At 44.9% G+C, this 15891-nt stretch overlaps 1 protein-coding gene across 3 annotated transcripts in view; it reads right to left on the bottom strand.

The window, feature by feature from the left end:
- ARHGAP28 (Rho GTPase activating protein 28) overlaps positions 1–15891 on the bottom strand; it is a 203331-nt gene that overhangs the window by 23389 nt on the left and 164051 nt on the right. For all 3 annotated transcript variants that reach the window (XM_062201379.1, XM_062201380.1, XM_062201381.1), the window contains 4 exons: positions 10883–11045; positions 6397–6479; positions 3563–3760; positions 2475–2588 (listed from right to left, as the gene is read on the bottom strand). In XM_062201379.1, the coding sequence (XP_062057363.1) occupies positions 2475–2588; positions 3563–3760; positions 6397–6479; positions 10883–11045 (558 nt within the window). The remainder of the gene's footprint in view (positions 1–2474; positions 2589–3562; positions 3761–6396; positions 6480–10882; positions 11046–15891) is intronic.

Genomic DNA, 15891 nt, shown 5'->3' on the forward strand with positions numbered 1-15891 from the left:
AAATACCAGAGCAAAAAGCTCCAGAAAACTGTCCATAGAAGTTATGGATTAACTGGCCAAAACTGACATAATTGACCTTTACAGAGCTCTCCATATTAACCCAGTGGTTACAACCCGGGGAGTGCTAAAGTAAGAAAAACAGCTGAATCTGGTTAAGAACAGCGCGCTCTTTCCCATCCCTGCTCCCTGGCTTCCAGATAACTTTGAAGATAACATCCTAATGTTCCTGGCCCCAGAGCCAGAGGAGACAGGATGGGCCCCACTTACACACAATTCTACCTCTATGTTGTAACCTGTCTGGGGCTTCCTGGTAGCCTGGCTCCAAAGGCTTGCCTTAATCTGCTCTCTCTCAGAACCTGATGGGCGCTAAAGGGAGGTAATGCTGAAGACATTTATAGACAGATGTTTCAGCCCAAGCTGCCTGAGGTAGTGGATAAGAGCTGCGGAAAACAAAAGCTGACTAAGAAGCTTAAGAAGCAAGGCTGCAGACTGAGAAGTGTTGGGGGAATTAGGGCTTTGAAAAGTTCCGGCACATCCCTGCGAATCTGGAAGGTCCCTTTAATGCCCCAGGCTGTGAGCATGACCCAAACAGTACATGAGCTCTCACCTCTGGCAGACCTCCAGGCTCTGTGCAAGTCCGAAGCAAAGGCCACAGAGACTTACAGACTGCTTGGCTAAGGGTGGGAGGGCAGTGGGGGAGGGGGAGAAACATCATGTTCCCAAATCTGTATCTATGAAATGCATGAAGTTGTGTTCATTAAACGAACAAACAAACAAACAAACAAACAAAAAAAAAAAAACAGGTGAAGCTGGCCCCAAACATACACAGATCTCTGCAAAGACTGGAAGTTTATTGTTGTTGTTGTTTCAGGCATTTAAGAAATCTTGACCTAATCATTGGTTAACAATTAAGGTAATGGAACAGCAGCCACACACAGCAAACAATATAGATTTTGCAAAATTAGTTGAGCAGAGAAGTCACTAAACAAACAGCAACATCAGATTCTGGGGGAAGGGAAAGAATCTCATTTCCAAGGTAGCCACAGTCTTGAGATTAACAATGTCCAGTCTTCAACAAATAGTAATGAGGCAGGCAAAAAAAAGTCAACCCAAGTGACATCTTGAGCAAGCACTGTGCCAAATGCCTGCCACACGTGCTATGCATTTTTAAATGGCTAAATGGTGAATTTTGTTATATTAATTTTTCTCAACCAAAAACAAAGTTTTAAAAATCCTCTCCGAATAAAAAGCATTGGTTCTAACTGACATGAGGTCACCTTGCATTCATCATGGGGGCAACACTTCCTCTCAGCCCCCCCCCCCCCCGGCCTGTGCGTTTACTATCCCTGTTCCTTGGACGTGCTTCTCCCTCCTTTCTCCCCTTAACACATGCTCCATCCTTTAAGATGTAGCTCCAGTGCCACCTCCTCCAGGGAGCCATCCATCATTTCCCCTGCTGGAGCAGATTCCTTCTCTACAGGCCCCTCCCACACTGTCAGCACAGCCAGTTTTGCTGGGTTTTGATGCTGTCATGTATGTTGTCTCCCGTAAGTTCCTTTAAAAGCAAGGTGAATTTCAACACTCTGTGCATCCCCCTGTAGCCTGGCACTCACGGTCATCTTCAGGCTAAAGCAATCCAGATAACTCTTCTATGACTGGTTTCTGTCATGTACGTCTACAGAAAGCAAAAATTCTTTGGAATGCGATGAATTTGCACACAACCATTTGAGGATTGGATATTCTCTCATTATCCAATTCCTACAGAAATTTCTTTCCCTACTTATCAGATACACACTGGATTCCCTGAAATCTTCACAGAGAATAAAATGTGGACTTTCAGCTTCTGTGAGAACCATTTTCTGGTAAGCACTTAACAAAAATTTAAACAAACTTAATGATACCAAGATTTCGAGAACTTCAACCAAAAGGCACGTAATTCAACAAAATGAAAGGACCATGGTATTCTGTTTATGGCCGTATTTTCCAAAAGGTCCAAAGTTACAAGACTGCCTAACACTTTGTGAGAATATAAAATTTTGGGGTTCAAATTACCAGCTACTTTGTGCCCCCACTTTTAAAAAATATTTTAGGCTTTTTAAAATGATTATTTGAAAGGCAGAGTGACAAAGAGAGAGAGATCTTCCCAATGGTCACAACAGCCAGGGCTGGGCCAGGCCACAGCCAGGTGCCAGAACTCTATCTGAGTCTCCCACATGGGTACAGGAGCCCAAGCACTTGGCCATCTTCCCCTGCTTTACCAGGAGCTTTGGCAGGGAGCTGGATTGGAAAGGGAGCAGCCAAGATTTGAATCTCTATTTGGGATGCTCTACGGGAGCTGTGCTCTATGTGGGATGCTGGTGTGGCAGGCGGCGACTTATCCTGCTAGGACACAGCACCCGGCCCTCGTGTCCCCCTTGTGTCCCCCTCATGCCCGCCTCGTGCCCCCCTCCTCGTGCCCCAGTGGCTCCCCTTACCTCCCGCTCTATGGTCTTCCTCCGCAGCAGCTTCTTCACGCTCGGGAGCTGCTTCTTTAGCAACATCGTGGCCTCGTTCATTCTCCTTACTTGGCTGATTAAGAAAGACGGCACCTGGAGAAGAATAAGATGTTGACTGGAGAGAAAATACTGCGGTTGTGCCTCCCTCGATAATTCTGCTTCAGTTACGGCAACGCCTCCCAGCTCCTCAGTACCCCAGAACCAGTAACTGTGGTGCCTGTACAGTTTTTCTAAAGACATTTCTTTTATTTATTTATTAATGTGAAAGTCAGAGTTACAGAGTGAGGAGAGAGACACACACACACAGACAGAGATATTCCATCTGATGGTTCACTCCCCAAAGGGACACAATGGCTGGGAGTCTGGAGCTTCTGCTGGCTCTCCCACATGGATGCAGGGGCCCAAGGATTTGGGTCATCTTCTGCCGATTTCTGATGAAGCTGGATTGGAATTGGAGCAACCAGGACTTGAACCTGTGCCCATATGGGATGCTGGCACCGCACACAGAGGTTTAACTTGCTGCACCACAGTGCTGGCCCTGTTCTTGTACAATGTAAGAAAGACTATCAAGATTACTGTTTCATGGGGAAAACACATTAAAGGGGAGCTCTTAAAGAATGCACACACATCCCATAGTATTTGTAGGAGGTTGGTTCTAGAACTCCTACAGAAAACAAAATCCAAAGATGCCCAAGTCCCTTAAAAATGGCATAACCTTCGCGTAGAACCTACACACATCCTCCTGTAGACTTGAAATCATCTCTAGATTCCTTGTAACACCTAACACAAAGCAATTCCTATGTAGATGGCTGTAATACCATATTGTTTAGGGGATAAAGATAAGAAAAAATCCATACCTGCTCAGTATAGATGCAACTTTTTTTTTTTTTTTTAAAGTATGTTAGCCCTGAGGTTGGTTGAATGCATGGCTGTGTGTGTGAGGACGCCACACACGACCCGGGGCTCCTTCCTGACATTCTCAGCTTACGACTCAGGGAACTGCTCAATCCCAGAGCCTGGTGCTTGCAGCCTTCCCAGAAAAACGACAGTGAGCATGCGCCACTCACCTGCCACAGGATCTTCTGGTACTTGAGCATGAGGCGGATGATGTGGGCCGCAGTGTTTGCCAACAGCAGCTCTTCGTAGTCAGAATGTTTGCTTCTGCTGAAGAAGAGGTTGGGCGCCATGATAGTCGAAATGTTCCATATGCTCATTCGGTTTTTGGATTCATTGGCGATCACTTTGTTGAAGAACGTCAGGAGGGCCTACGGAGAAAAGGACCGCATCACACTATTGTACCCCATCGAAAGGCACGCTGGTGGCGCCCGTTCAGGCCTGCACCCGTTCACGGGACTGCGGGAAACTGGTCAGAGCACAATGGGGGAACGTGTCATGTTTCCCCTGTAACTGCTTAACCGCGCTAAGAAGACACGTCACCACCTGCTGAACCATCCACAGCAGCAGCTCCGTTTGATGGAGCTTATTTCAGTGGAGTCTCTAAGAGTTTGCACTTTCTCCTTTTATCCTAAACAAGCCTGACAGATATTAAAATTAAATATAAGCCAGGAAAACGTGGCGGCTCAAATCAACATGAAATACAGTTTTGTGGTGAAGGAAGTAAGTCTAAAAAAATACTTAAAATATTGCTGTTGCAAACTATTTAATGTTTCCTGGGGACAGGAACATCCATCTAAATAACATTAGTATCTCATCAGCCCCAAAGTAAATTCCACTGACAAATTTTAAAAACATTTACTATTGTGATAGGAGTTCAGTGCAGCAGTAAAATAACCCTTTGGCATGCCCACATCTCACATCAGAGTGCCTGGTTCACTCTCCTGGCTTCCTGCTAATACGCACTTTTTTGAGTGTCATATAAATGTAATTACAGATATTCACTAATCATCATTCCATGCCCTTCAGGGTTGAGTACTATTGTGAACATTGTTCCACTGATGCGGAAACAGGTGGATAGGGATGGAATATCTTTGCCCAGCATCAGTGGCAAAGCCAGGAGAGAGAGAGAAGCAGGCAGAGGGAAAGAGCTCCCATTCACTAGTTCACCCTCCAAGTGCCTGCCACAGCCAAGGCTGGGTTTTGCTGAAGCTGGGGACTGGGTATTTCATCCGGGTCTCCCATGTGGGTGGCAAGAACTCAACTACTTGAGCCATCACCACTGCCTCCCAGGGTCTGCACCAGCAGGCAGCTGGAGGCAGGAGCAGGAGGTGAGAATTAAACTCAAATACTTCAATGTGGGATGTGAGCCTGCTGGTCAGCAGTTTAACGACTAGGTCAAATGTCCTCCATTCCTTTTATTTCTGATAAGAGGGCGCCATGTAGACAAAGCCAAAAAACAAGCTAATAAGTTTTCAGTTTTCAAAAAACTTTCTGAATGACATTAGAAACAGAAATTTTTATGTGCCAGCTAATCCTCCCCCTTGCATAAAGGATATGATATAGTTGGTATGAGTTATAACTGACACAGGTGCTTCTGCTCTGTACACAGGGAAAGGGCCTCCCCACACTGAAATGTCTGATCAGAAAAAACACTGAGGACCTTATTTGCTTTCAGCTTCATGTTTCCTGGCTTTAAAATTATGAGCTCTTTGCAACCCATCCCTACCTCAACTTCATTCCAAACACCTGTCATACTAACAACATCCTACAATACTTGGAATCATTAACAAAATACAAGAGAGATAGTTTGTTTTTTTTTTTAAACCAATATACAGCAAAGCAATGAAGTGAAAATAAAGAGAGGGATATTTGGTATGAGGAATTATAAAATATGAATCTAGCAAGTGTTCTAGAATATGTTCGTAGAGAGATCACTTCCCTGAGCTTCACTTTTCCTAATCTGACAAATGACCAGATTCAGTCAGGTGATTTCCAAAATTCTGAAGTTACAGGAGTAAACTGAATTATCCTCATACAAATGGTAAAACATGAACATTTCACAAATCTCATTTCAATCTGTGATTCCACATTTCTTTCCCAAGAATCCTCATCAGATTTTCTTGCTACAAAAATAAAGCAAGTGTCCAGCGCCGTGGTTCACTTGGCTAATCCTCTGCCTGTGGAGCCGGCACGCTGGGTTCTAGTCCTGGTTGGGGTGCCGGATTCTGTCCCGGTTGCTCCTCTTCCAGTCCAGCTCTCTGCTGTGGCCCGGGGGAGAGGGGGGGCAGTTGAGGATGGCCCAGATGCTTGGGTCCCTGCACCCACATGGGAGACCAGGAAGAAGCACCCGGCTCCTGGCTTCAGATCGGTGCAGTGCCGGCTGTAGTGGCCATTGGCGTGAACCAACAGAAGGAAGACCTTTCTCTGTCTCTCTCACTGTCTATAACTCTCTCTCTGTCTCTCTCTCTCTCACTGTCTAACTCTGCCTGTCAACAAAAAATTAAAAAAAAAATAAAGCAAGCAGCTGAGAATCAACAGTTATAAAGTCTCTTATGAGTGTACTGCAAAACGTACATGGAAAAATGAAATTACACAACAATTTATGGTGCAAAAAAATTTGCAATCATGCACTGCTTTTTATAACACGCATTTTTCATGCACTTTTTGAAGACCCCCTCATATATGTTTTCTTAAGTTACATAATGGCCTCATTTCCTCTGGCACTGTTCTATTGAAGTCCCCTGTCTCTTCACTCCTAACACCCAGCTCCAGGCCTGAACGAACTGAATGAGGGCGAGGCGCCTCTTCAGGAAGAAGCAGGGATTGCTGCTCTTTCTGTCATGCTCAGGAGAAATGTCAGCGGAAGCCTGGGAAGGCAGCGGGTTGGCAGCATGCTCAGGTGGCACGGCGAGCTGTCACCCCTGTGTTTATTTTTTTCTAGATGAGTCATCTCCTCGGAGTGTGAAGAGCCCGGTGACAGGCCATGAGGTCGGACAGGACGTACCTGGGCTGTATCCCTGTTAGCGTCAGGCAGTGCCATGACCATGAGGTGCAAGGCTTGAAGTTGCACTTTGATGTGAAGCCCTCCTAACAAGAAAACAGAAATAAACACACACTGAGACCACACTGGCACATTCCTCCAGCAGTTCTGGCTGACATCTGTGGTACAGGAGGGCCCCTGACAGCTTGCAGAGCCAAGGCCAGGCTTGTGCCCAGCAGCTTCTACCTTGCAACTGACCCCCACAGGGCTGTCATGCCGAAATTAGCCCCTCTACAGAGTTGCCCTTATAGAAATTTTATCTTATCTTTATGATCCATGATACTTAACTCTAGCTCAAAAATGGACTTTTGGGAAGGTGGTATTTTACTCCTTATTGACACAAGAGGGCGCAAGAGGGCTGGCAGCTGCACTCAGGAATTCCAAACTCAAATGCGTGATCTGCAGCCTGCCCCACTGAAAAATCAGAGTACACCAGACAGTCCAGGTTTTTCTTTGTCTCTCTGTATTCTCCTCACAGTGGCCTGTTGGTAGGCCGTTCCTGGAGGAAAGTATTAAATTGTGGAATCCCTGGGAAGGAGAAGCTCTTCACATTCCGAGGTGGTTCGCGGCCTGCACAGTATTGGAAATGCTCTTGCGAAAAGCTGCTCGGTGACTGGAGGTTGTGGGTGCCAGAGTTAAGGGGTGGATGACAAGTGTACACAAGCAAGCAATCAAGGAACAGAGAGAGAGGCGGGTTTATGGGATCAGAGCGGAACGTCGCGGCACGATCCACACGTGGGTTTTCGATATTTCTGTCAGACAAAAAACGACTCAGGCCCAGGATGTTATTGGAAATCGTTGATGCACACTGGTGTGAATGTGGTTGCTTAACAGAAATCATCAAAAGCACGTCTCAGTACAGAGTACTTAGGGGCAGCTGAGATATCATTTAAGGCATAAAGTGCAAGGTGAGGGTTGTCTCTAGTCTTCTAATGCAATCCAAAGCCACCTTGGAGGGCAGGGAAGGAAAAAGATGCAGATGTAGGCTGGGGCCTCTCTATTTCTATCATTTTGAAAGAAATCATGATTACCTATTACAAGTCTAATTTGGAGGCGAATATTGGATAGAGTGATTAAGCTGCTGCCTATAATGGAGTGTCTGGTTCAATTCCTTCCAGCTTCCTGCTAATGTACATCCTGGGTCAAGTACTTGAGTCTCTGCCACCTATACGGGTGACCTGGATTGAATTCTGGGTCTGGGCTCTGGTCAGGAGCTGTCATGGGCATCTGGGGGATGCACCAGTGGATGGGAGCCCTTTCTTTCTTTCTTTCTTTCTTTCTTTCTTTCTTTCTTTCTTTCTTTCTTTCTTTCTTTCTTTCTTTTCTTTCTTTCTTTCTTTCTTTCTTTCTTTCTTTCTTTTCTTCCTTCCTTCCTTCCTTCCTTCCTTCCTTCCTTCCTTCCTTCCTTCCTCTCTTTCTTTCTCTCTCTCTCTCTCTCTCTCACCTCCCACCATTCAAATAAAATGAAAAAAAAAAATTCTAATTTGGAAAACCATCATTTTCATTTTTCTCAGGAAATTTGGCCCTACATTTTGTTTCGTGGTTAATAGTTTTATAATTAATTCATTTGGTTCAACCTAGTCAAGCATATTCTTTGTACCTGAGGTCATTATTCTCCCATAGTGCTTTTCATGTAAGTCTAAGGCTTGACTGATGAACCATCAGTCCTGCAATGTGATGGACAATCTTTGGGCCAAGCTGGAAAGGAGAAAGTAATTACACTAGTGGAGAAGATTCTGTGTTCTCTGCCCTCTGAGGGGGCAGCTGAAACCTAGCCATGCACATGTTCAAAATTCTCCCCTTCAGAAAATCTTGTTACAACTAGAGCTCCCTTTAGGTGGCAAAAAGGCCATTATTTCCTGCTGGTCGGAGGCCAGAACTCTGGGCTTCCTGCAGGGTTGGCTGGTATCAAATCAATCATCTGCAATACAGTATTTTTCACTTGCAAAGTCATACGAAGAAATGTGGAGTCCTTGGTGAACACTTTCGGGATAGTTTTCAGGTTTTCTGCCTTCCCCGAAGTGCGCTGGCTGCACATCAGACAGGGGGCACTGATGAAGGAAAGCTCATTTATCGTACGCTCTTCTTAAATACAAGTTTCTGAACAGGTCTGGCACTGGAGGTTTGAATTCTCCTTGCATAATTCACAAAAGTAAGAAAACAAAGAATCTTGGTGGCACTGGTTTGTCTTGATGAATTGTTCAGCACACAAACTATAGAGCAAGGGGAACACATCATTCTGCAGCCCATTTTTCAAGAGAACTAGCGTCACAGAAAATCCTTTGCTTTTGTTTTGCTCTGCTTTACTTAAAGCTGGAGGGAGGTGATTCTGCTTCTGCTGTGGCTGAGTCAGCGTCTACCGGATTGATGGTCTTGAAGGTAACAACAACCTCTGGACAAAGCACACAGCCCAGCTGCCCGGGGAGGAGGAGAGGCAGCAAAGGTTGGCAGGAGCAGGAGCAGATTGGGCACCTGGAGCTAGGGCTCTTCAGGCTTTCAGCCTGAGGTCAGGCCACAGTCAGGGCAGCAAAGGGTGGTCAACACTCAAAAAGAAAACCCCAGGCTTTCCGGATTGAACATCCAGAAGACAGGGTTCAAGCAACCACAGCCACCAGGAAATTATGGAGGAATCTAAAAAAAAACAAACAAAAAAAACAAACAAAAACAAAAACCCAAGAGATCCAGAGAAGGAAAGTCCTAATTCTGGAATAAACTCCACCCAAATCTCTGGCTGAGCTATGAACCATACACGTGTGAGTTAGCACAGGGAAGGCTTAAATAACCACTGACAGTTTGAGTCCAGACACACAGATCCTCTGTTTCAAACAGCAACATCAATCAGAGAAATCAGATAACACTCCTTGGAGACATATTATAGACTGGAGAGTCCTCCAACACATTAACAACAGATACCAAACTTAGTTGATACACAAAGCACCATTCTGCCAGTGAAGACAGAGACCAAACAAGCCTGATGTGACCTGTCTAGTAGAATAGCAGACAAGGATTTTGATGTAGCCATAGCAACTACACTCAATGATGTAAAGGAAAATATGCTTATAATGACTAAAAACATACAGAACCTTGGGATACACACAGAAAATCTGTTTAAATGCACCAGCTGGGAATTGTAGAACTGCCAAAAATGCATCACATGAGCAAAGAATAACAGGAACTGTCTCTCCTCGTCTCTCACCAAGTTCCTCTCATGAAGCAAAAACGTCAGAGCTTACACCACAAAGAGATTCTGGTGGCAGGCAACACGTGATTTAAAGATGAGAAAAAGACTGGCTTGCCTATCAAAGTCTATGCTTTGAGACAAAAAGGAATATTTTATGAATCTGGTTTAGCTAAAACTTCTTACAGACTAGGAACTTCGATTTAGGGCACATGCTGTCAGAGCACTCAGGGTTTATTGCTGTCTTTCATTTTGGTTGTAATGACTGCAGAGGTCTGGCTAACCCGCTCCATCAACTGGCAGGTGCAGACGTACTTGTCAGTCTCCTATGGCGTTTTAAGATCTGAATTTGTGGCCGACGGTTTTGAATTAAGACTTCTCTGTACTCTAGCCTGCGCCTGGCTCTCAGTTCTGCAGGGCGATCAATACTGAGAGCTGAGCAGAGGCTGCAGGGGCTGCCTCTTTAGCTATGGCATGTCCTCTCAGTGTGGCCACCGCTCTTCCCTGCCCACATAGTCCCACCGGTTATTTAACATGTCTGCACATATTTGGGCTTGTGACCCTTGAACTCTTCAGGCTAGCAGTCAACGCCCCGACTGTCTAGTCCTATCGTCACATCCTCGACAACAGTCAACCCTGATGCTCAAACCACACCAAGTTAGTCCCCACCTGCCAAATACCACACACTTGCCAGTTTATGCTTTCACCTGAATACCTCACTTTAGGTCCGTCTATGTGACTGTCATTTCAGAAACAGCACTACGTGATATTGTAATTTTCAGGCACAAAATATCTTCTGTGTAATATTTATTGCGGGTCGTATCATGAGGCTGAGGACATCTCAGTTAAGGAGAAGGATCTCCTAGTTTTGACTGACTGTTACACACCAGGCAAAGATCTAGATGACTTCATTCAACACCCACAACAACCCTGACAAGTAACTATTACCTGTGATTTACAGGTGCAGCAGCTCAATCTCAGAAAGTGTGACGGTGTGACTAACAGATGGCTGCACAGGTATTTGAATCTCGAGAGCCTGGTCTACTTCTGAACCCTTCTGTGCTGTGATGCTATACAACCTTCTAACTCACATCTACCAGGCTTAAATATATAGTAAGGATGTGACCAGGTGACTGCTCATCAGCAAACTCAATATTTCAGCCAAGCATTTACTGGAAGTAGCAGATCTAATCACATTTGATTATGCATCTCTCCTCTGTTGCTTTATTGATGGGCATCTTAGTTCTTTCACATTTAACGTCAACCACTTACTTTCCATGAGAGCGATGAAGGCAGGTATATATTCCACAGGGAAGAGAGAGGTGGGAAGTTCTCTGAAAAACGCTTTCAACATCACAGCAGCTTCTCGATGGCACATTTTGTCCCATTTAAATTTATCTGCATTAAACTTGGCATCCAATTCTTCGCGGTATTGCTGCAAATGAAGGAAAACAGCCAACATTCAATGAGTGTTTGCCACCTGGCATTCTTTTCTCCCCTCTGAAAACTATTGGTGCACAAACTATTGCTGTGGACGGATTAATAAGGCAACATTTACTAAGTGTAACTTTTTTTTAATGTGATTAAGGCAACTGAAATTGCAATGAATGAACACAAAAGCGGTTTTCTAAAATCTCTTTTTAAATGTTAATCTGGAAATAATTTGCTAATTTGACACAAATAGAAAGGCTGTCTTTTAGATCTGAGCTCCCTTTCTGTGGTTTTGGTGGAATACCACTATTGCTGCGTGATGAAGGCACTGTTAGGTTTTGACAAAGCCTCTCTCCCCCCTTTTCCCCATAATCCCTTCTGCCATCCTCTCTTCTATTTATAAAATAGATTAAGAATGTGTATCTCTCAGCTAGTTCACATACAGAATGAAAAACAGCCCAATAAAGTAACTCCACCCTCCCTGCAACGTGCAGACCGACGACACATTCATGGCACGGAGACAGCACAGTTGGATGCCAAGACACACACGTGGCTTCCAAATGTCTGCACGCTTGTCCAACCATTCCTGAGGTTGGATCACTCTGCAGATACTTTTTAAACAATCACCAAGCCTCCTTACAGTTCTACTTGGCTTACAAATTTTACATTGTTAATTCATCTGACTATCAATGCCACCCCATTCTCCATGTTTCCTTTTCCAAGTCAAACTCACTTTTCCCTGCCCCTGTGGATTTCAAGGTTTACTCATGCCAGCTGAGCAACCCTACTCTGAACACCCAAAATCCAAAAGGCTCCAAAATGCAAAACTTTTTGACTGGCAACATGACACAACAAGTGGAAAGTTTCACATCTGACTTTAGATGATGGGTGGCAGTCAACACACAGGTGCACTAATGTTTATGAAATCACCTTCAGGTTATATGGTACATCAGAAAGATAACAGACTTGGGTTCCACCCGTATCTCATATACACAAATAATCCAAACCCAAACAAATAAAATCTGAAATGATTTGGGTCCTGAGTAATTTGGATAAGGGGTACTCAATCTGTAACACCAGGTAGTGATAGGCAGTTCCTGACACCAACTACTCCATCAAGGGCACTCTGCTCTATGCTCCTGAGAAGCCCAACTCCTCTAGTCTTGAACATGCAAAGCTGAAGTCAGTTCACACATCTGACATTCTCTACCAAGGATCAGCTATTAACCAGCCAGACACAAATGCAGTCAGCTCCCAGAGCATGCAAAACAGAGATCCCTGGCAGGACAATTTCCTTAGAGATATACAAGATTTTGATCTAGCCTCTACAGAGGTTGTTCCTATTCTAGAGAAGCTCTCGATCTAGCAGGGATACAACAGCTAGTCAAGGCATCCCCTGTGGATAATTATGCTTGCCATAGCCGTGAGCGAGGATACACAGTGTTTCCTGGAATAAGACACAGAGCACCAGACGTTGGGCATCGTGGAGTCTAGTGGGGGAGGCTATCTCTTGCACTGCTGATGCTAAGTGGGAGTGTAAAGAAAGATCACACGGTAAGGAAGACCATCTTCTGGTGCTGTGCAGTCAGGGAAAGGGGCGTCAAGCTGTGCCAGGGCCAAGTCTTAGGACTGCTGACGAGTTTGCCAGGCTAAGAGGACACAGAGGAGGGTCCCGGAGAAAAGAAACTGCTCACACAGTTACAGCAGAGCGTGCAGGTCCTGGGTGTCTGGGGAACCAGTCAGTTCAGTGCTGTTGAGCCACTGCGAACAAGGAATGAGACTGCGGAGCCTGTCCTAAAGGGACTGGCCTGCGTTCTGTAGGCAGTGCGGCAATTTGGGACAGCTCTGAGCAAGGGAACGAGGACGTCAGATTAATGTTTTCTTTTCTTTTTACGATTTATTTATTTTGAAAGTCAGAGTTACAAAGACAGAGAAGGAAAGGCCGAAAGAGAGAGAGAGAGAGAGAGAGGTCTTCCATCCGCTGATTCACTCCCCAGTTGGCCGCAATGGCAGGAGCTGCAGTGCAGATCCAAAGCCAGGAGCCAGGAGCTTCCTCCAGGTCTCCCACGCAGGCACAGGGGCCCAAGGACTTGGGCCATCTTCTACTGCTTTTCCAGGCCATAGCAGAGAGTTCAATCAGAAGTAGAGCAGCTGGGACTTGAACTGGCACCCATATGGGATGCTGGCACTGCAGGCAGTGGCTTTACCTGCTACGCCACAGTGCTAGCCCCAGATTAATGTTTTCTGAAAGCCACATGGAAAACTGCTTTGGGGAAGTGTGGGGCTTGACATCAGTTGGGAGCAGGCAAGAAGCAAGGAACCCAGTTATGGGATTCTGGCACCACTTCTGAGGTTGGATAGTCAAAGAATGACCCAGACTTGCAGGCTTAGGATAGAAAGAAGAAGGAGCAGGTGAGAAGTGCTTAGGAAGTCAAATGTTGAAGGAAAAGCAATGAATTCAATATGAGGCTCCCTATCAGTATATTGTCCAAGATAACTCCAACTCTAATGGGCATATGAAAGTGTTGTTAACAGGAAGAGCAAACGTTTCCCATCTCCCACTGGGCACCACCGCCATAAGCAGGGGGGAAATCATTTTCAAGAGGGCAGGAAGAGCTAACGGGAACAAAAATGGATATCGCTGCCATTGGAATCTATCTGAAGCAGGGATATGAGCACCCTTCTGACCTGTGAGGGGTCCCGGTATGCTACAGGGCAACGTGGCACCAAGGGCAGGTGCCTTAACTACATCCTTAGGTTTTTATCCCAACTCCACAACTGACCAGTTGCACAGCTTGTGTCTCGAGCTTTGCACGGCATAACACGGATATTGAAACCACATTCTTGGGGCTGTGTTTGGCCTACTGGTTAAGATGCCAGGTGTGATGCTTGTGTCCCACACTGCAGTGCCTGGGTTTTATCTCCTGGTCCTGACTCCACCCTCTTGCTTATGCACATCCTGGGAGGCAAAGATGATGGTTCCAGTAATCGGGTCCCTTGCCAGCCATGTGAGACCCCCAGATTGAGTTTCCAGCTCCAGCCTCAGCTGTTACGGGCATTTGGGGGTGAACTAGCAGACAGCAGTGCTCTCTCTCTTTCTCCATTTTTCTCTTTGGATATTGATACCCCTACCTCCCAAATAAATAAATTCATAAAAAAAATATGACGTTGAGATTAAATCAGACAATACTCGAGTTCACAGAGTGTCACACAGAAGGCACTAAATAATGCCAGCTGCTCTATCCTCAATTCCCACTCCACCCCCTACCCCAGGTCTATTCTAAGCTTTAGTGTCATCTCTACGGGAAGTCCCTGGGTATGCGATTCGACACCATGTCATCTTGGTTGTATGGCTGACATGAAACAAACAGACATGGAATGTCATTTTCTGGTTGGTTCCAACAGCAGCAGATGGTGGAGAGGATCAGGAGAGGTGATGTTCTGGCTGTATTCCTAAAATGTGAAACCACACCTGCCAGGTGTGAAGTTACCTTGCAGAAGGCAGGGGGCACACGGAGGTTAAAGGGGTCATGATTTCTGTCCACTGTTAGTGAGAACACTTGGCAGGAGTCACATCCCAAAATTGCTTTTGAACTAAAATGCACCCTGCTTCCATTTCTAAGGTACTTGTCTACCAATAGAAATGATCAGCCTTGGCTTTAACCCCCTGTCCAGGAAGGGAAACCAATACATCAGGTAATATCATTAGAAAACATTTAGAGCCGTTCCAGACTTTTTGAAAAGAGTCAAAAAAGAAAACCTCTCCTATGTCAAACAGTCTGCCTTCTTCCATGAAATATATTCCCCAGTGTTTGGCTCACATTTCTGTTATTTTATGTATATATGTATTTTTTTTTTAAAGAAAACCACTGGAAACACCAAAGCATTAAATTAGTTCCAAATGATCTGGGGCTTCTAGGAACTGGCTTCGCAGTTTCTGTCCCTATTTGGTTGCAATCAAGCAGCTTCCCGTCACAGCTGTCTCCCTGTCAGTCTACCAAGCATTTAAAGCACAAAGCCAGGCTGGATTGTTCTAGCAATAGTCCATTTGTGCAGATGTAGTTGGGGTCATCTACTTGACACACTATGATGATCTCAGTAATGGAGTTTTGTGGTTTTTTTTTTTTTTTTTTTATGTTTTCCCCAAGCACGTTCCTAGACAAAGCAGTCCAGTGGATCAAATTATGAACAAAAAGGGAGTTCAGAGTTTGCATAAAGGAGAGAAATAAAGAGACTTTAAAACATCACGTTACAATGACTTTCTAACTACAACCTTTCCCTCTTTCTGTTCACTGGCTCAGATTGCTGTCACACTGGCTTTCCTGGATCCCCAAACATGCAAACATCTGGATTCCATTCTGCAGAATAACAGGGAATGGAATAAATAGGCTGACACTACATAAAACCCATTCAGGGGGAGCGGGGCTCTGACCTAAATGTGGTTCAGGAATGTGTGCGCCTACAAGAACACTTGGAAGGAATGATTAGCCTTTGATGAAGCCCTTTTTTTTTTTTTTTTAGTCAAACATTTGCTAAAGAAATGTAACTTCTGCTAAGATGTTAAACTTTGTGCACATGAGAAATGTCTTACCACATTTTCTTATCTGAGTATTCGGGAAAAATATAATTTAAATTATATCCATTATGCTTTACATTCACACAGATGAGTAATATGTGTACAGGCAGCCTCCCAATTACGAAGGGAGGTCTAGAGGGACTTAGTCGATTCTGTTTAGGAAATTCATTTCCTTGGCTCCATTTTTGGTTCTCTGACACTACAGACATAATTAAAGAGTTAGTGGGAGCAAGTGAGCAAGTGGTAGTGCTTATCTTCAGATTTAGGATGCATT

Source organism: Lepus europaeus, chromosome 9, assembly GCF_033115175.1.
Source record: "Lepus europaeus isolate LE1 chromosome 9, mLepTim1.pri, whole genome shotgun sequence".
Lineage (NCBI taxonomy): Eukaryota > Metazoa > Chordata > Mammalia > Lagomorpha > Leporidae > Lepus > Lepus europaeus.